At 35.0% G+C, this 22,503-nt stretch overlaps 1 protein-coding gene across 1 annotated transcript; it reads right to left on the reverse strand.

The window, feature by feature from the left end:
- Positions 1–12,267: 12,267 nt before the first annotated feature.
- On the reverse strand, positions 12,268–16,693 carry LOC146157158 (cerebellin-1-like). The gene is made up of 2 exons (XM_083388103.1): positions 16,217–16,693; positions 12,268–12,590 (listed from the first exon to the last, which is right to left on the reverse strand). The coding sequence occupies exons 1-2, from the start codon at positions 16,691–16,693 to the stop codon at positions 12,399–12,401; spliced, it is 669 nt and encodes a 222-aa protein (XP_083244229.1). The 3' UTR covers positions 12,268–12,398.
- Positions 16,694–22,503: the final 5,810 nt, after the last annotated feature.

The following is a 22,503-nucleotide window of genomic DNA, read 5'->3' on the forward strand; positions in this document are numbered from 1 at the left end:
AAAGATTCTAATCGATTAGAAAATGGTTTCAAACAGGGATAATCGGCAACATTTTAGAAAAGTGTGGATAAACGTTGTATATTACCTGGGTGTTTTGGAAACGATTGTTGCAATCTTTTGACATATTCACCGAGGGGGTTTACCTGTTGTAAACAATAAATAGATGGTTGTAAGTGGTTGGTTGGAAAGCAAACCAATCTGTTCATAACATTTTAATGAAGTTTTTCTCTGAGAATTTCGCAGCTTATTTTAGATAATTTGTTGTAGAACAAGTATAAAGGGTCCCAAGAAAAAGTAACGTGGGTCACATGACTAACCCATTCATAAGTCTGTTAAACCTAAAATGTTCCTACGATGTCTACGATGGTGCACGTAACAGATACAGTATACGTAGTTCGAAATACAGCCATATGTGCACCTGCTGTGTCCCACCTACGAGGTGGTCTCTCACATCCGACTGAGGTGACAACAAAGCAACTCTTCTGACATCCCGGGTTGCCGTTGTAGTTTTCGCCAACATCTTGGCCACGAAAGAACGCAAGGACTGAAAGTAGAACGAGAGCGTTATATTTGTTTATATTAATCGATTTTTCCAATATTTACTTAACTTTGTCGTATGAAATAGAATTTGTTTCACAAAGAAGTTAGTCGGGTTGGGAGAGTGCAAATATTTTACGTTAGCAGTTATTTATTTCCTTCGGGTTAAACTATTATTATTAAAGGTGTAAATGTAGTGGGATCGGGTTGGATGGCAAATAAGATAACCAAATGATATTTACGAGTTACAATCACTACTAGAAAGGGTTTTACTTGGTTGCACATGGTAGAAAAATATGCAACCATTTTTTTCAATCTTACCGTTACAGAAGCCGTTTTTGCTGATGGATTTAGCAAGTCGGGATTGGCTGGTTGAATTATCTTGTCCTCCAATAAGTTTAACGTATTGCATGCCGCTGATTTAACGTTGAAATTCAACGCCTTTAGCTGGAATATCAAAAAACATTAATACTCCCAGCAAGTGTTGTAATGACTTAAGTCAATGACTTGTTATGAGTGCACTTAAGTCCTGACTTAAGTCGTTTGGGCAAACTAACTTGACTTGAAAAAGGTATTTTTGTCATATGACTGACTGGGTTGAAATGAAGTCTTTTCATTCAGCGCTTTTTGTAAAATTGGGTTATTTATCCTAATTTTTACACATAGAACAACTTACTTGCTATACAATGTGTATACCAATTTATATAGTTTAAGTTTTAATTTTTGTGTCAACTTGACTTGACTTGTAACTGACTGGCTCTAATTATGACTTGACAGGGATTTGGCTTGTTATTTATACAAAAACACTTGATTTGGACTTAAATTATTTTACTAATGACTTAACTGGGACTTTTGCGCAAAATTACTCATTACAACAAAATGTTTATTTTAACAGTCAAAATGTTTATATTTTAACTGTCAAAATGTTTATTTTAACAGTCATTTTGGATTAATTTACATTAAACAAAAAACTTTAATATATAGAAAACGCAGTGGTGAACATTGCTTTGCAGAAACAAGTAGTTATATAATCCATAACGTAAACAGGTTTTGTTTCGATTAGCAAACACCCTTCGTTGCATCACTGCGACCTTATACCTGAAGTAAATTGCTCAATAAGATATTTGAGTCGAGAGTTTGATCGACGTAAAACTTTAGGCTGGCGTCTTTCCAGAGGCAGAGAATCAGCTCGAATTGCTTTTCCAGTTCCTCGTTGGTTACTTCCATTCTTGGACAGTGCATTGCATTGTTGCGAGCCTGACAAAACAATAATATCGAAATCTCGTCAACCTAGAAGTTGTGAATTAAACTGCATGTTGAGATGTGTGTTTGTATTGTGTGCTGTAAGTTCGTAAAGCTGTCTATTCAATAAATTAAGTAAAATGAAGTTTTTGGCGTCTGCAATATGGTGTTTATTATGGATTGAATACATTTTCCAAAACAGGGTAACATTGTATTTAGATGCAAATTAACACTATATAATTTTAACTAAACGATTGTGTATTTTTTGTTATTTGAAATGAAAAAAATTATAAAAAAAACTATAGATAATCAAAATGTTTTACGCACTCTTTGTAAAGAACTAAACTTTATCCTGGAAACACGCAACTAACTGAATTGCATATTACGAATTACTGAATTGCTTATGTGACCAGTGTTGTAAACAAGTCTTTTTAAAATTACCTACTCAAGTCATTCGTAAAATCATCACAGACCAGTAAGCCAATCAAATTCACTTGAAACATTTTTGTAAAGTTGCGCTGGCCAACGGCAGGGCATGTTTATGAACATTTCATCACAACCAAGACCTTTATACAAACCGTAATATTTAGGTAACATGTTTTACGATTTGTGTAATCTTACTTGAATGACGTTGGTGACATTGCGAAAATCGCCGACGTAGTTTTGCATGAGTCGGCAGTTTTTCATGAAGTTGAACAACGCACTTGCGTCGAACGAATTTGCGCCGAAAGTGCCTTTTGCTTCGAAGCCACTCGTCATAAAAACCTGTAATTTATAATCGAATTGCAGGATATAAACAAAAAAAAGTTTGTCTTGATAAGTTGCCTTCCGAAAAAAATTTGTGTTTATAGGTTTGGAAATGAACATTTCACCTAATCTTTAGGTTAAATTGTTTATATATTTAACAATTCAGAACTGTATCAATTGTATTAGTTCAGTTCAATTACAATTACCTTCCTTAAATGCTTCAATTACATTGCAATTACATTAAAACCTGTAATTAATTACATGAATTACAATTGATCCAACTCTGTAATAATTAATAAATAACATATTGTTAAATGTAAGAAAGTCTGTTTTTTCCCTGCACCAATGATAAGCTCTCCCATATTTATAAAAAAAGGCCTGTATCAAGAATGCCACTTGATCACTGCACATATATTGGAGATTGGTGTTATCCGACAGTTGATAGGCAAGAGGCATACTTAATCTGTGTCCAGTGCTTACTTTGGCAACTTCCCAGGATCCTTCTGGCGTTGGCCACTTGCTGATGTCACATGATCGACGAAGGTGAGATGGCGACGGGCGCTTTATGTGGAAGTTTGAGACGTCGTGAATCCACCGTTCCAAAATATGATCGCTGTATGGTCTTCGAGTAAAAAATTGAAAATAGTTTGTGGTTACACCAGCGTTTCTCAACCGTGGGCCCAACCCCCCTTTTGCCTTTGTACAAAGTGGAAAACCCTTAGTTAGTTTGCAAACCATGGCCGAAGTGACTAGATTAGTTTGGCTTCGGATCGGCACCAATACGACCCTGTGGACGAGTGACTATACCACCTGGCATCAGATCCCGACACGATCCAAGATTATCAGACATTACTCTACTACAAGAAAGTTTACCTGAAGTTGTTGCTCGTTGATGAGCCATACTTTTCCATTAGATAGGAATGCATATCCTCAACCACTTTTTCAACGACCGGTGCCACAAAGTCGCAAGCTGTTCTATTTTTTAACGACAAAATAAGACCTAAAACTCATTCCTACTTATAGACACGGGGGCGTTAATTATAATGTGTAATTTAAAAAATTGGATCCACATGTATATATTAAATACTAACGATAACGACGATTACCACCTGTGTGACTCTAATGATGCGATATGGATTTGATCGCTTAAAATAGAATCAAATAAATGCATTACAAATACTTAATAGCCTATTTTAACTTGGATATTGTTTACCAGTCTCAATTACGATTTATATGTTGTTGTTACCTTATTGCTAGACCCACTTTTAACCAGTTTTGGTATTTTTCGCTGTTTAGGACCTCCACCCAAAGATTGCTTTCGCTTCCATTATTCGAACATGAAGAAGTGCTTTTTTCAACAAACAATTTTTTTTCTAAAATATAAACATAAAAGGCATTCATGACACACTTTTTGCTGTAAATTCAATCGTTCATTCTTGCCAAGCAAGCTTATAAGCGTACAATCTATTTTTTTTTGAGAAGCGTTTCGAACTTTTTGATTTTTATTTATGTAGATTAGTTAGTGATTTAATTGAAATAACTAATTAGCCAGCTATATATTTTTGGATTATTAAACCAAATCATTCTTGACACCATTCCACGAGGATTACACTTTGCGAACAAGCATTTTAGTTAATACCGTAACATCTGTTGGCTAATAAATAATAAGTTTGAAAGGGTTTACTTGGGTTTTTATACTTCATCTCTGTAAGCACATCTCGGAAAATTGCAAATTATTTAAAACGATTTTGAATCAGTAGGCCTACGACTCTTTTAAAAACATATTTAAAAAAATCGGTACAGGTTTTCGTTTACAAACTTAAACTTGTATCACCATCACAGTTAATGTGACAAAAATCTTTTCAAACCTTACTTATAAAAGGTGAAATGCAATTTCCAGGCAAACTAGGAGAAATTGTCAACAAGAATAAAAGAAGAAATGGTGGCCGAAAATTCGGACGTTGTTGCTGCAATCTAGATTTTTGCAAACCTTATGTGCTGCGGAGGTGGGGCTTCAGACGTGTTCAGAATGCGGATACTTATGGACTTGTTATCTATTCAAGACTGTAGGCCCGAATCCAAAAATTTAGGCTCATCCTAGACTGTTGGCCCGAATTGAACGTTGACTCCGTTTCAACGCCGCTGTACCCGTTTAACACCTGAAGTGCTAATTAATGCGCCCGATCTTTGAATAACAAGCAACTTCGAGTAATAAGAATTGAAATTTTCGAACAATAAGATTTGCGTCCCACCTTTAATCAGTAAATTTTGACTAGATTTCTGTCACATAAACTGATAATGATTAAAGCGTACCTAATAAATAAATATTTTTCTATATGCAATTTCTTAAAACCCTCGATGTCCTCTGGTCCGCCATCATAACAGAAAACTTGGGCAAGGGTTGGGATTTTAAGGACGATAAAACAGCAAAATTGTAGATAACAGAATAGAAAACGTAAGTATTTTTGCGCTTTTCGTGTATTGAACCTAAAAACGATTTTCCATTTAATTGGCTTCCTTTATATTAACGTGCCTTATGCCTGGTGTCGTATTAGGTATTCTTTTTAGGTCTACCGATAAGTTTAAATATTGCTAATGTAAGTGTGCAGTCACTGAAAAAGGTTCGGAGCACTAATGTATAACATTTTAAGGTGATTTTGCAATAAAGTCCCGTCGTCCCAGAACGGTTACTAATGCTACCTTTATCGCTGATTTCTTCTGGTCGGCTTTGCTCTTTTATAACATCAGTTTGTACCCGCCTACTAATCTCCTCAGTCTTGTCAGGTGCAGTTTGCGTCGCTGCATACGAGGTACTAGTTCGTAGCGTACGGACCGAGTGCTGAACCTTTCGATAGCTTTTTCCAATTTTTTGCACCAGTTTTCGGTACATTTTGCGAGCTGCTTTGTTTCAAACCAACTGAAGGGTTTTTGGTCCCAGTTTCGTGGCATGCTCAGTTTTTGTTCTGTTTCATATGCGTCGGCTTTTACATGGTCACATCTAAGTGTACATTTTAGTTTTGCCAACCATAACAAAACTTAATAAACAAGTCAACGAGTTTACATTACCCTTTGTCCTCCTTTGTTAGCAAACTTTGCTCACATTGTTTCGAATAAAAATATATTCCTGCCAAATTGTTAAAGTTCATGAACTTTGTTTATTCTATTTGATATTCAATAAAACGCATGAATTTATCGGGTAATAACATTGACAAAAGTTTTCTGTCGTACCTCGCATATGTGACTATACAATTTTATGGGCCTTGCCAACTATTTTTGTTTTTAATTAACTTAAGCTTAGTTGTAATTAATGTCATTCCATTAAAAGGGTAAAGCTCCTTACACACAGTGTTTTTACATAACGTGTTTGCTCTCTAAATGCAGGCTAACCCTTAAAGCAGTGGTTTTTAACCTGGGGGTCGCGACCCCCGGTGGGTCGTTTGTCATTTCTCTATAGGGGTCGCGAAGACGACAATTAAAATACCAATCACTATTTCGAGAATGCTAATTAGTTACCATAAAAAATTAACTGTAATGATATTAGTAAATGTTCTTGACAATGAATGTTCGAACAGTTTTATAAAAGTTAAAAGTTTAAACAGTGAGCAGCCAGGTAGCAAGTTGCGCGACAGACTATATTATTTTAACGGTGTATAAGCTTAAATATTGAGCTTCCGGTATCATAGGTAGCCTACGGCGGTGCTTGTCAACCTTTTTTGGAACAGTACACACTTTTACATTAACTGAAGAACTTGTACACGCCATTTTTTCGTGAACAACTTTGTTACTATAACGAAGGCGCAACAAGCAATATTTAGATACTGGATAGCAAAAGACAGCAAAAGCTTGCGAAATCATTATGTTGTAAGTAACTACGGCAACTATCTCTGTAAGGTTACGTACTGTACAACGTATATGTGCGACTTTTTAATTTCTTGTCATATCGCCACAGACCACCTATCTATACAGTCGTCAATGGTCCGCGGACCACAGCTCGGGAAACCAGGGTTGACAGATGAAAAAAATAAAAAAAGCCAAACTTACTCTAAAAAAAGCCAAAAAAGCCAAATGTACTACAAACTCTAACAAGCCTATGTTTTTCCTTAAATAAATAAAAAATGCAATAAATGGTCATGCTGGTACATTGAATTTCTCTTTTTGTGGCAAATTTTCTTTATTTTTTCTCTTTTAGGAATTTTTTCTTGGCAATTTTTTTTGTTTTCGCTAATTTTTTTTAGCAATTTTTCTCTTTTTGTGATATTTTTTGGAATTTTTTTCTCTTTTTGTGTTAGTTTGATCTCTTCTTAACATAACATTCATGATATTTTGGAATAAAACGAAAAAAGCCTGAAAAAGCCAAATTTCATTTGGATTTTTTTTTGAAAAAATAAAATCCAAAGAGGTTAAAACAAAGCCTAAATTTTCAAAATTGGCTTTAAAAAATCCTAACTGGCAACTATGCGAGAAACCCTGGTTTACTGTACTGCAAAAAAATTTACCATTGAGACAAAGAACTAATTATTACATCACAAAAACAATTATTATCACGAGAAATATTAGGTATTGTCCATCCAGGTATCTTGTTCTTGTACACACCTTCAAAGTGGTACACTCTTTAAAATCTTGGTACACCGTCCCTGGGGAGTGCAACACACCCGTGATTAAAAAGCACAGGCCTATGGTAGCTATCCTAGCCTGAGCAAAACGACTGTTAAGGGTAAGGTATAGCATTTGCTAAACATAAAAAATAATATTGGATATTTTTATTGCTATTTCACATGATAAGAACATTTTAATATCTTATTTCATACAGAATCATGTTTACCGAGGGCTAACAAAGAGTATTTTTTGCTCGGTTTTCAACGAATTTTTTGGAAGGGGTCGTTAGCTACTTTGTCAAAATGTGTCGCGGAATGAAAAAGGTTGAAAACCACTGCCTTAAAGTTTTAAAAGTGAAATCATCTGTTTCAAAAATATTGCTATTCCACCTGTGTGAATTCTCATAACCTTGATCAGCAGTTTACAGACAGTTAAATATAATATCTGCTTAAAATCCGAAAAAATTGTTTTAAAACTTGACGAAAAAGACATTGTAGTTCGGAAAACAACAGTTTTCGACCAACAAACTCTAAATAAATGTCTGATATCAACCAAACACTTTTATTTTGACTTAAAAATAGAAGCGAATCAAGTCGGTGTTAAATAGATAAAGCCAAACATATTGAAATAATTGTTTTACACCTTTATGTAAGGCTGGCTCTACTAAAAGACTTTATAGTTCAACGGTTTATTTTTTTCAAAACAGTATTAAAACAGCAATACATGTAAAGTACAAGCTAACGTCATAAAACTCGGAAACTCATGCTTAAACCCTCAACACCTATTACTTTGCATAAAGGAGAATTTTACGCTTCAACTCTACGGTAGGCCTACCATATGTATGGTGGCCCATGACTGCCATCCTGTTTTTTTTTCAATTTGACAAAAAAAAATAATAATTTAAAAAAAAAAAAAAAAAAAAAATTAAAAAAAAAAATTAAAATAAAACAAAAAAATAAAAAAATTATTAAAAAAAAAAAAAAAAAAAAAAATTATTAAAGAAAAAAAAAAAAAAAAAAAAAAAAAATTTATTGAAAAAAAAAAAAAAAAAAAAAAAAAATTATTAAAAAAAAAAATTAATAAAAAAAAAAAAAAAAAATTATTAAAAAAAAAAATAAATAAAAAAAAAAAAAAATTATTAAAAAAAAAAAAAAAAAAAAAATTAAATTTCGACGTTGCCCAGTACTGCCATTCCCATATAAAACGCATTACGGTCGGACCATCACTGCCAATCATAGAATACCAAGTTGACCGCGCAAAACCTTAAACCTGATAACAACTTGTCAAGGTTTTGATAAAGCCTGATTGAAAGATCGGCCAGGTTGCTTAAGTGATGCAGCCTATAAACGTTTTGACAAAATTTGAAACTTTCGACCTTTATGAATTTTTGAAGGAATATTAATAACTTATCCCCGAATAATTGGTGGTCGAGTCATATCTTATTTTGAAGAGTAGACTCGTAGCTATCACCCTATGTAAGTCACTTAGGGCACATTTTAATTTAAGGGCCGAATATTACTGAATATTAATATCATAAATATGATTTTTTTAAAAGTCTGATTGCTGGCTAAGTTAGGTTGCTTTGAGTAATGTGTAAAAATTTCTAATCGATATCTTGTTTACTCTGCCAACTTCCCTTTGGTGAATCCCACCAGAAGGCCTAAAAGACTAAGTGGCAAACCTCCCTGCGCTGGCTTGGAACTTAACAGCACACAATAGAAGGTATTCTATGATTGGCAGTGATGGTCCGACCGTAATGCGTTTTATATGGGAATGGCAGTCCTGGGCCACGTCGAAATTTTCAATAATTTTTTTTTTTTTTAATAATTTTTTTTTTTTTTTTTTTTTTATAATAATTTTTTTTTTTTTTTTATTTTATTTTTTTTTTCAATAATTTTTTATTTTTATTTATTTATTTTTTTTTTTCAATAATTTTTTTTTTTTTTTTATTTTCATTTTTTTTTAAATTTTTTTTTTTTTTTTTAAATTTTTTTTTTTTTTGTTAAATTAAAAAAAAAACAGGATGGCAGTCATGGGCCACCATACATATGTCCTCTTTTAGGAGGATTTGTCCTCTTATTCCAAGAAAAGTGAATTCCTCCGAGGACGCTCAAAAATGCCCAAATGTCCTATTTTTCGACTTAATTGCTTATACTTTCAACAATAATTTTAGGCGAGACGTTGTATTTATTTAAAAAAAAATATTGAAGCAAACATGCTGAATTGCTGGTATAAAAAAGGCTTTCCAACATATTGCCCTACCAGCCCTACCTTCTCTATCTGACCGGGCAACATAAGGCGCGCTAATTTAATCCGGCCCGCGGTTTATTTTCCTTAAAATAGATAGGCTAAGCGAAAACAAGGACGAGTTTCTTGGTTGTATCGTAAACACTTTTTTCAGGAACAAATCTATAGTCATGACCCCGCCAACCTCTATTTTAAGCCTGTTTTAAACAATAAAACGGAAACTGTTTTCGCCATTTGCGCGAATCTCTTCTGTCTTTCTCGTATGTTCCACGCAATTTTTCGGCATTTTAACAGAAAATAGCGTCTTATGCACTATGGCACTATCTCCAACGAAAGTTTAACTTAGTCTAATATTTGTATTTAAATTGTATTTATATATCTTTTGTTTTGCGTTCTGTCGAAAGTATTCCGTCTTTGAAATATAGAAAATACCGACCGTTTTCTAAACTCTGAAACATTATCCCGATTCACATTTTTCGACCTAATTTAGTTAATACCATGTTCTGTGTTTCTCCCCATTTATATCGTCTTTGCAATTTGGCCGTCGTACCGCAAGTAACACATCGGTAACTTGAAGCCTTAAAAATCAAAAAAAAAAACTTGTTAAGTTTTTTTGTGCCAAATTTTGACGTAGGCTATTTCAATCCTAAATTTTGGGTCAACGTGCCCAATAACTTGATAAACGCCAATATATCAACAATGTATATTTTTTATCTGTGCCTGATGCGACTCCTTCTAATTCTAAATTAAACTTTACATTTTAAAACCAATATAGGCGCAATTTTTCCGCGCTTCGCGCGACGCCTTGTGGCTTTCTTTAATTTTGACTTAAATTGCACATTTTCGCACAACTTCAAACGTAATAAGAAGTTTGTTGGCTTATTTGTTTTATAGCGTCAGAGTATGACGTCATATTGCGTGTATTTGAGATCCTATTTTTGACCTGGCCGACCACAACATTTTAGGTTTCTCACGCGGCCCGCGGTTAAAAATAATTGCCCACCTCTGTTCTTGATTGTTATTGCAAACATTGCGCCAGAAAAATTGCAACCGAACCTCACATGTAAAAAGGCCCATTCAAAAGCAAAGGTATGTGACTATTCATTATAAAACGTAGTATTTAAATCGTCACTTATAAGTAACTCTCTTCGTAGCCGCCAACAGCAAAATTCGCAACAAATGGATCAATATTTGCGCTCGAGTCGACCAGTAACACCAAATTTCCTATCGAAAATTAATCCGAGAATAGCCTAATAAAACAACCAAACATCCCCAAAATCAGCATACGACATTATTAAACCCCAAAGTAACAATTCTACTTTCGTTTTACTTGCCGGCCAAAAATGTCCTCTTTTTGAGTGCTGAAAATATGGTAGCCCTACTCTAAGGTACCCTAAATTAAGGTTATTAAAGGTTTAAAACTTATTTGTTATTTTTAAATTGCGGTTCTAATCAATTTGAAAAACAGCTTGATGAAAAATATATCTTATTTTGCTATTTCAACGGTAATCTTCAAAAATCTTTGCCGTCTTTTTTCATTTCACATATGGTTGAATTAACTCATTCCTATTTATTAGGTTAATTTCCAGTGATATGATTCAAGAGCGATTTTATGGTAAGTAATTGCGTGAAATCCCCAACTAAGATTTTATAGCAAAGTTTAAATTCTGAGGGAACAGCCAGTTCTATAATTTTTGTTTGGGTGGACGATATTTATTTGTAAAGAGTATATTATATAGTTACGTCGTTAGGTGACGCCGTAGAGCAAGTACTACAAGAATGCCGGTTTTTAGGCGAACTCGTGCGTTTATATGTACAAGGTTTCAATTGAAAAGCCTTTTAAATTTATTCACAATCAATTTAATTTAAATCGCAAATTTTTCTTATAAGAATGAGAATAGTAAATAAGTGTTCCAATTTTATGCGTTTTAGCATAGCCTGTGCTGTTTAGACTCTAAAATTCACCTACGTGTAGTATCAAGTAAAGAGTTTTAATCTAAGTTCTTTGTTTTGCCGAAGACTAAAAATTCTGCTGGACAAAGTAAGATTTAAAAAACAAACCGAACTAGATTAGAACAAAGAATAAAAAATAAAAAAAAATCCAAACTACATTAGAACAAGAATTAGGGCATACAAGCAACTCACAAACGAGATTAGAATTAGAATTAACCACTTTTGGCTCTAATTTATTGAATTAGGAAACTATTTTATTAACATTATGTGCTTTGAAGCTATATGAAACATAAAGTCGAAAAGAAGGACAAATATCGAACGTCAGGGGCTCTTGTTCTGCTTACTTTGGTAATGTTTGACTTCTTTTGGTAAAAGTTAATGAACAAATGTGCGTTATAGTACAATTTTGTTTATACAACTTGTACCATTCGGGCGACTCTCCCACAACACGATCGATTCGCTCACATAAAGTTAATTTATTTTCATCTTTGAGTTCAATCCCAAAAGGCTACATCATTTCTAAAACAGGGTGATAGCTTAAGAACGACAAGGCGGTATTTGTTTAAGACAGTGTTTCTCAACCTTTTATGGCCAGCGGCAACCCTCAGAAATAATAAATAGATTGCGGCACCCCTACAAGATTTTTCCGTAGGTAATTCACTAGAATGTCGCAAAAAACGTAACTTGAACAACACGCATCAACTCAAAGTAGGAAGTTATAATTGGATATATTTCTCTTAATCTTTGCAAAAAAAGTTGTAAGATTTGGGGAAGAATCAGATTCTTACAGATTTAAATATATCTCGGCACCCTTGAGCATTAGAAATAGTACCCCAGGGTTCCGCGGCACACCGATTGAGAACCACTAGTCTAAGCCTTGAACAGCTAGAGTTATTGGTTTAGTGTCATTGTGAACTAACACTGAACGCTCATGCTGCGGTTAGGATTCAGTGAATGCCGAGTTGCGAAGCGGAGGGCGGTTTCGATCTCATCCCTCAACAACCGATTACCCAGTCCGAACTCTATTGCCGTCGCGTGAATAAACAAATAAAAAGAACAAAATTTCATGCGGCGTCTCAGAACCGCTCCTCGTATAACAAATGTCCAGAAAAGGTGGAAAACTGCCAACCACCGTCCAACGTTCCTTCAACGATTTGCAATTTGACGCGATCCTTTACGAAGAGATGGGCCAAGGCGCTATTGTGAGCAAGCTCCTGGGTTGCCGTGTTAGCGTTGGCGAACGCGGTAAGGAAGGCAACATCGTTGATCTGCAATAAAAAATTATTATTATGTTGCGTACGCAGAATGTTGTTGACACAGCACAATTAACCTTATATAGTTTATATGAGCAATAAGTTTATTAAAACAAGAAAACAAACATGTTTATGTTGAATATATAAACTGTTGCTACCAGGCATAGTAATATTAATCAAAAACAGCTCCTCTGGTAGGCTAATTGTATTTTTAACCAACGTTTGGGCAAACTATACAAGTCGCCTTCGTCATGGTGAATTTCAACGTTGGTTAAGAATTACAGTTACCAGAGGAGCTGTTTTCGATTAATGTGTTTATGTTTAGTTATTAATACGAAGGTGCTCCGTGGTTAGCTAATAAAACTAAACACTAACGGAATAAGTGGCAGTAAATTTAAAAAGGTGAGTTTTAATAAGTTTAGATTTAAAGAAGTGGCTAAACTCTATAGGTCGACAGTTAACGGCTAGTCTTAAAATCACCGTAAAGTTACAATTACTAGCAGACGAACACCAAAGTGAATTCGAACAATTTGCTCGCCAGACGCCTTTTTCCGCTTAGCATGAATATTTCAAGTGAGAAATTGCGACTGGGCACAGCGGGGCGGCGAACTTGCCAAGCTGCGCACCAATCCCCAATTAAAATTTTATAGCTGTTTGGCACACAACAAACACACAACCTGCATGGTCAGATCGATTTTCATGACTATATAGTTTATTGCCGTTTCACACGATTTGATGCAAGGTCGCTGCCTGACAACATGCGTTATCACCTTTCCAACTAAATCGTAAAATTATTCTACACATTTTATTTCGTGCTTAAACCTGTAAACGGCGATATGTACTAAAAGTTTTATCTACACATGATATTAAATCAGCGCTCCGCAACCGGTGTGCCGTGAGATCATGTCAGCCCGCGACATTTGCCGAGGTATTTACTTGCGTTTTTAGGGGTACTTTTTGATAATTAAAATGAGATGTACATCAAGGCAGGTATTTTCACCTTCAGTATTAACTTGATGGACTTTTCCTAATATTTAAAACTTTTAAAACCTATATGCTACGTTCTATCGCCGGATGTCAAATTTTATTCGTTTTTTTTACTACTTTAAATATACCAGGAGTATGAAAATACAGCTATTATTTTCAAACTTCCAAAAATGAAAAGGGAGATATATATTATTCATGCGCAAGAATCCCCTGAAATATTATTGCAAATGTATGATTGGATTTTATGATTGTTTAAATTTTTCCTGGCTGCTGTTTTGAAAAATTAATTAAGCAAAAACTACGTTAAAAAAATATCAAGGCAAAAAAGAATAAAGGTCAGGTTTCATTTTTTCGAATATGCTATTAAAAGCCTTCAATGTTGTCTGATCTGCTTTTGTAAGGGGGTGTAAATTGCATGGCCGGCTTAAGATAAACGTTATAGGCTATAACCGTAAAACCGCAAATTCGAAAGATATAGGAATTCTTTATGTCAAATTTTCAGCGCCGTCGGCGCGTTTAATCACGAGTCGCAAATTTTCTCTGGGCTACCTTGGATATTTACAAATGTCGTCTATTGACATTAGCTACATATTTCGTAGGTGTGCCGCCAAATTGTTTCAGCTCTGTTGGTGTGCCGCAAGTCAAAAAGGTTGCGGAGCACTGTATTACATTATTATCTTCAAGCATTAAAGAGAAATAAGTTTTTGCTTTTGTTAAGTCGTTTATTTATTTGAATTGATTTACAGAAACCAATTAAATCATCAACAACATAGAAAAATCTCAATAATCACAAGAAAAATAGGGCTTTGTAAATTGACGTTTTGGTATATATTTTTGCTAATTATTTTACACGATAATTCTTGCTAATTATTTTACACGATACCTCAAATGACTGTTCAAAATGTCAAATCTGCAAGTTTGTCTTAAACATTTTTTGTTATCTTCTAATACCTAAAAGTTAGGCAATAATTATGTTTTGTTCTCTGACGAACCGGAAAAAAGCGTGATCTTCGTGTTAAATCCCACAATGTTTAGATAATATATTTTCTGTATAAATAAAAGTTCAACTGCATTATTAAACTGACAAGAAATAAGTGACGTCATACAATAAATAAGGGAGAGCGCTTGATTCGCTAGGATTTTTTACAGCGAATGTAACCCACAGACAGTGTATTCGCTTCGCGAGTAGTTATGATACGATGAGAAGACATTAAACACAACCTTTCAGGTTTTCTAAACAGCGTGCATAATAACGTCAATCAAATCATAAACGATAGAGTCAAATATGAGATCACCTTAAAGATTGGCTGGAGTATTGAACACGTGCAATTTTAGAGATTCTGTGTGAGTTACGTCACGCGATTAATAAAAGATATAATATACCAGTATTAACATTGAGATCAAATCAGCCGTTAAATTATTTTCGTTTTTTAAGATCAAGCTGAAATTTGTTGGTATTTCTGATCACACAGGTTTACTCATGCGCTTGACAATCTGCTCTATATTATCGTCTAATTTAAATTCGAGTTTAATTGCTACGTTATAAAATGCAAAATTAAAGTGGCCTTATTCGTAACGCAGCTGAAACATGTCCGCAATATATTACAAGAGATGAAAAAAGGCTTTATTAAATATAACGTCACTAGAATTGCAATGATCTGGTGAGTAAGATTATCTAAAATTACCTTAGCTGAATTAAATTAGGAAGTTTGGCGCCAAGTGTCATATTGAGGACCGGTAACTTGATCCATATACGTTTCAGTGGCGATAATAATATATTGTTTTGTGTTTTATTGTTGAAAACGGACTAATTGGCCTTTGTATAACGTCCAATTAACTACTTGTCCTGAAAGAATCTAATATACTTTTGACTAATGCGCTTCACATGTGAACTCCCCTCCGTTTGTTTGAGTTATATTAGCGCTTAGCTTCACTTAACCTATTCAGTACAAGAATACGAAAACAATGTATTCTACACCCAATAACAAAGAATTGAATCTTCTCTCAAAGAATACATTGCATAGTGGAGATTCTGTGCCATAGCGTGGAGATTTATGAGCCTTCTGGTCAAAAAACAATTTCAGTCTTGAGCCTGTATGTTATAAGGATAATAGTATAAATTTGTATGTTTGCGTCAGTGCTATATATAAATTTAACACAAACGGTTGTTATTGACGGCTAAACATAATTTAGATAAAAAAAATTAGAATGAGTAAACGTTTTCTTAATGATTAGGAAAATAAAATGACCTCACAAATTTTGTTCTGTCAAAATCGTTTTGATATATGCCATTTTATGGAGCAGTGCGCGTATGTGTCACATCTCTTCCCTTTAACCAAAGATTTTAACAGCAAAATTGTTGGTGGAAATTTATAATGACTCCCCGGGATCTTGCTGGGAATTTACAATTTTTTCCTCTGGTTATAGTTTGTAATGTTAGTTGGGATCAATAGAAGAAGAGATCCCGATTATATGTCGTATCTTGCTCCATCTGCTTCGCCGCGCCCTAAAAGTTTAAGACCCTGCTTACAGTGCTTATCGTCACATTTGGACCCTCGTTAAAGACCCTGATTACCGTGCTTACCATCACTTTAAGACCCTGCTTAACGCCACTTTATAACCCTGCTTTAAAACCCTGCTTAGATCCTGCTTACCGTCAGCACCACGGTGAGCGTGTTGCGGTTGCGGAATTTGTAGATGTTGAAATCGAGCGCGTAGACGCCGGACGTTGGCGCGATAAAGGTGCTCGTTCGCGCGTCGTACCCGTTGCCGATGTTCATCACAATGTGATCGAACGTTATGGTGACAAACTCCTCCCGTTCGCCATTGGCGCCACGCCTTCCCGGCCTACCTAGGCTGGCGCTCTGCTGGACAGCGAAGGCGACGCGCCTCGAGCCGCTTGTGGATGCAAAAGTCTGTCGGCTTTGGCTCTGCACCGCGTCGCAAACCACCACGCAGTTGCCTTCGAGTGCCACGGTCGTGTCCGCCGTCGGAAAGCGGCCGGCCTTGGATTGCTCGTTTCCCGTCGAAGCACCGTCGCCGCCGCTTCTGGTCGATTGTGACCTGACTAGTACGCCAAGCAGCGCGCACCGCAAGAGCACGTCCATAATCTCGTTCAACATACGTTTCATGGCTATTTGCTCTGAGAGTTTTGCACGCTATGTATGCTTGAAATGGGACAGATCTGTTATAAAAAAGCCGATTTGAACTTGCTGAAAAGTCGGATAATTCACAAAACAATTTAAGGCAAAGTGTTTTCAATTGGAAAGGGCAAGTAAATAAAACAATTCAAATAAAGAAAAGGCAAAACTTTTATTGCATTTTTTTCATGAAAATTGCAGAATTCTATACGTGTAACACATCATGTTCAATTTATGAAAAAAAATGTATACTTTCGCTTTATATAATTTACAGAGTTTCTTGTATAAAACATGATAACAACAAAGTTATTTTTGTTGTTGGGTAACACGTTTGTCAAAAAAATTATAGATTGAAATCACCTTCCTGGCAGAATTAACAACAACAAAAGCAGCGGGTATTGGTAAATAAAACAGCTTTACCTCAACTTTCAACAAAAGTAATTAGGGAGATCCCGAGATTACAAGCCCAGGGCTGTCAGATAAGCAGAAAACGCTGCCAGTGGCCCTAGCAAGCGAAACGAACGAAATACAATTTACGAACGTCATGCGAGAAAAATCGATTCGCAATTTCAACCTGCGCCGTGAACAAATGTCAAATGCGTTTCCCCGCCGCCCTAATTCGCATGACACATTATCGGCTAAAGAACAAATCTGTTCGAGTTTGCTTTGAAAACGCCTGACCACACTTGTTGCATCGTGACAGACGCTAAACCACACATTACGTTCTATATAGCCCATACATATACTTATAGAATATCTAAATCAACGGCATTTCTTTGTAATAAAAAGTTGTTTGGAAAATTTTTTAAACCGAGCCTAAAAATTTAGATTCCTTGTTTGGTTTCTAACTAAACAGAAATAATTTTTGTTGAACGTAGTGTTTCTATTATGTTATAGCATTTAAACATTTCGTGCCTTCTTCTAAAGTACCTACCGAGCTTTAAACGAAATCGCATGAAAATACTCTAGACATAATTCACAAGTTACAGATATAAACAAAACGCGGTCTGACGTTACGTAAAAATCGAAATCTCGGCTTGCCTGGTTACGCCAAAAATCGATTAATTTACGGTCATCAGTTTAAAATCGACTGCATAATAGTCACATTATTTCCGTTGAATTAAAAAAAGCAAAATCTTTGGCCCCTTTAATTTAAGTTTAATATTTGTTAAACAGATTCCAAGAAAACCCGTAAGGACGACCATTCTGAATTGTAAACTTAAAATACTTAATTAACAGTATTTAAACCAAACATGATTCGATTTCGTAATGGTGATAGGTTGCATTTTTGTGAAAACGGTTTGTTATAAAATATTTAGCATTTATTGTATAAAAATGAGTTATCGGTGGTTATAAATTAATATCATGGACCGAGTATATATTCTTTTATAGGTCGAAGTACATACTACTAGCTGTGTTTGAAAGAGCCGTAAACACATAACTGATAATTAAACACTTTTTGTAAACAAATCAAAGTAAAGTAAATCGTACCAATTAAACTTCAGTAAAACAAGCCTTAAAACAAGCACGCAGAGCGATCTCACGCTAACTGATCTTACTCTCCAAAATTAGAATCGCAATTACAGTGCTGCTGCTCTTATAGACCTCCGTACTCGGCCACCGTCTGAAATGTGGCCGGTTTTATACACAACAAGCGAAACGCTTCGGTATTCAGCTTTCCTTTAGTGTGATTTGCATGACTGCGAAAACTCGCTTAACGCCTCTTTGCGTCGACGTTCGCTCTATTATTAAGAAAGGAAGATAGTTTTTACAGCGAGTTTGGGAGCCCATCAATATTTGATGCAAGCTCAAACTTCGTGCACATACTTCTAACTTTGCCGTGCACCCTTATACAGCCGGGTATATATAGTGATTAGCGGTTTGGCTTCGAGTTCAATTTGACGCGGGTGGACCAGTTGAGACTTTAATATTGCTACACATCTTTCGGCACCATACAAAGTTGTCTAAACGAATTTACGCCCGTGTTGTAATTATTGCTACCGCTTAATGTGAGTAATGTCAGTTCGTTTGAATTAGCAGCACAAATGACTGTGGGAAAATAAATATTTTACGAAAGTCAATTGACGTTTTGTGGTCAATTATCTAAAATTATGCAGCACACTTTGGTCTGTTCCGATGTGAAACGTGAATCTGCATCTTTTCATTTTGTTTTCGCGCCTTCATTGATTCTACCAGGCCAAGTTGTGTTATTTAAGCACCGCTGCGTTTAAATAATTTAAAGCGGTATTATCAGATGGCAACTCAACGTAATAGCCTTAAAGTTGCACGGAAGTCGCTCGTCGTCTATATTGGTAACGAAATAGCTTCTTCTGTCGTCGGGTGTTGGGCCGGTGTTAAAATACATTGCAAATTGCGAAAAATCGCGAAAATAGGCTAGCATTCAATTATTTAGTAGTCATATCAGATTCTCAAGCAACTAATTTCAGTCTTAAAACGTCTTTTGAATGCATCCCGGTTTAGAGTTTCACAACCGATAAAAAACGATGCGGCCGCTCTAGGCTTGTTCGCAGTAAACGTATTCAGCGCCAATTACAAGGTGCATTACGCTAATCTGCCGTTTAATCTGCAACAAAAATCTGTATTGTTGGGAGAGTGTTTGTAAATCTTTAAACTCGTCACTGTTATTTCATTTAAAATCCTTTCGTGTAATAAACTGAACAAGGACATCGTAACAGCGCATCGCTGCTTTCTTTGTATACCTTTATGGTGATTTAGTGTTAAATATAGTCTAACACGTTTTCTTACTTTTCTTAATGTTACTTTCTTTGAGGTGTTTAAGTAACCAGTGGTCGGCAAGTTTTTTTAAGAGGATATTTAGACAAAAATGGGTTGGTGTTTATTAACAAAGAATTAAAAAGTTTCAACCAACTGCCGACAGCCGCTAAGATAATATGGACAATCTTGCGGCTAAAGGAATTGTTTTTCTTCGTATCGAAGGACTGAAATAGCATTGATTCAAAATGTATTGATTGGTGCCACTTCAATTTTATCACGATTAATTTCGTTTGTTTTTAGCCAGTTAACGTATTAAGAATCAGCTAAGAATATGAATCATCCAAATTTAGCAGGTGTTAAACTAATGAAGCAAATTCTACATAGAACGAATGAAAATAAAAAAAACATAAAAAATTATTAAATTAAAATAAAATTAACCATAAAGAAAGAAAGCTTACATCTTGTGACAGGTGCCATACATTCACCGTGGCATTTGACACGAAGGCGTGCGTCATTGGGGGAATTAGAGTACTGTTTTAACCATCTGTTGTTATAATTTTCCGTAGCGTGCTTTAGTACAGTGGTCGGCAACCGCCCAAAACAAATACCGGTTCGCGAGAAAATCGTTAGCGGTCAGTAGCAGGGTTGCCAAATTAAAATTTTGATTTAAACCCAAAACGTACGTAAAAAGGCCAGAAAAATCAAAAACAACTAAATGTATTTATATTTAAAACACATTTACTTTCGTTTAAATATACCCATGGTTGATTGGTACGATAAAAAAAATCATAATTCGTACAAGCATTCGTGAGGTTCAAAACAAATAAATGTCAGGTTTTTTTTAGGCCAAAATGTCTTTTTTTTTTAAGTTCAAGCATTATCACCCTAAAGTGTAATAAAATAAAATCATGCAAAGAATGTTTATAAACAATGTCCAATATAAAATAATTAATTGTTTTGATGTTCAGGCAGGAAAGTCTTCGAAAAAAGGTATGCATTTTAATTCGTTCATTGCAAAAAGTTGTATTAAAACCGGTCCGCATTGCAAAAAAGGATGCCGACTCCTGCTTTAGTAGATAAAGAAGAAACCTTGGGTTTCGTGTAACACAAAATGTCTCCGACTCGTTCAGCAAATGATGGAAGTGAAGCAAAAGTGGGTCAGCTCCGATTCGATTTTTTCATAAAATTTTGAAAATGGCATACCTTGACTGTGCAAAATACGAGTTGTGACGTCATACGGGAGAGAACCGCTTTCTTGACAGGTTCGGATTCTGTTAAGGTTCAGTTTTTACAAAATATTCGGTTCAGTTCCGGTTCGCATCCTCAAAATCTTACAAAAAACGGTTCAGGTTTGGTTAGGTTAGGAAAAAATGGCCCAAATCCGGTTCATAAAGTTCCGGTTCGGGTCCGGTTTAAAAACACTAATTTTGTAGGTTTCTGGTTCAAAAACACAAAGCTAAAAGGCAAACAAGTAATCATATTAATGAATAACAGCTCCTCTGGGTATCCTGATTGTAAATCATAGTTTTGACAACCTATTGCCGTGTTATGTCAGTTGATAAATATGACTTGACATGGACTAAAAATTGATTCGCTTAACCGGGACTTTAAAACGACTTGTTTATAGCACTTCTGTTTTGCGTTTTCTTTACGTCTATATAAAAATTACGATTAAAATATTACACAGCTATTTTTAATTACACTGGTCAACAAAATTTCACTTTTTTAAAACAATAATGTAATGTTTCATTCTTGATGTATTTTTTGCGCTAATTTTGCATATACATTTAATTTTTCTGATAGCACATCACGTTTTTAAGATATTCTAATATTTAAATTTTCAGAAAAAAAGCATTGAAAACAATGCAGAGCTAAGATAGATGGCCCTTGAAAACGTCTGACATATAATTTTTTTGTGCACCTAACCCAGGTCATTACCATAGAATTTCTATCAGGTATTTACAATTATTTCCCCGTTTATTCATTTGGATTTTTTCTGCTGTAGTGCTACAGACTACAGAGTACTTGTTTAAACAACATTTGTACACATCTCGAAATTAAGCAATGTGCCTATATTTGTAATACAGCAATACAAAAAAGTAAAATGTAAATATTTTAAAAACCTGATTGTGCTAGCAAAATTTAAGTATTTTCAGAATGAACGCCGAAAACACTTTAAGAATCAATCTATCACATCTTCGTTTAAAATTTGCTGTTGATCAGCGTTATCGCCCATATGGAAGTGAAAAATTTTAGTTTATGGTTATCGTAAAAGAACAAACGAAGCCATTCGAGTCACTGTGCCTTGGCTATAAAACAGCTGTCAGCGCATGCTTTAAAACAGTGGTTCTCAACCTTTCATGCCTCGTGGCCCCCTTCGAAAGGCTTTTAATCCTCGTGGCCCCCCCTCGATTATAAAAAAAATCTAAAATTGTGTCTAACGTGTTTTCACTTATTTTATTTCACCACGTTAATAAAAACACTTCGATTGAACGAAAGCCAATGAAAAAATACACTTAAAATTCAAAATAAGGTAACGTCGCTTCCTGGTCGAATCGCATTATTTTGGCAGAAATAACATTGGTATCGTCATTCTTTCTTCGGGGTTGCTTTTTTAGTTTTGAAGGTAGTAATGACGCATTTGACATCACCACCGAGAAGTGCAGACACTTCGCACAATTATGGCCGTCTCGTCTAACTTTTGTGAAGCCAGAAGAGACGTAACTCTCGCACCATTTCCGAATTTTCGACATTTAATAACACAAAACCTTGTTTAAGCTTCGTGTAAAAACGTATTTTGAACAGTAAACTTCTTTGAAAGTATGTTCAAATCAACTATCCTTCGCTCTGTAAAGCTTGCTTTGACTACTTAACCCAATTAATTATACCACAACATTTAATCAATGGAACAACAACAATTATTTTGTGAAAAAAAATGTTCAACTGCTTGTATTAGTTTTACTCTTATTCCAACTTGCGGTTTACAAACTAATAAAATGCTGGTTAAACGTTCCAAAAAAAACTGAGTAAACAGGAAAAAACACAAATGTTGGTTGCATGTGACG

Source organism: Ascidiella aspersa, chromosome 4, assembly GCF_963924565.1.
Source record: "Ascidiella aspersa chromosome 4, kaAscAspe10.2, whole genome shotgun sequence".
NCBI lineage: Eukaryota > Metazoa > Chordata > Ascidiacea > Phlebobranchia > Ascidiidae > Ascidiella > Ascidiella aspersa.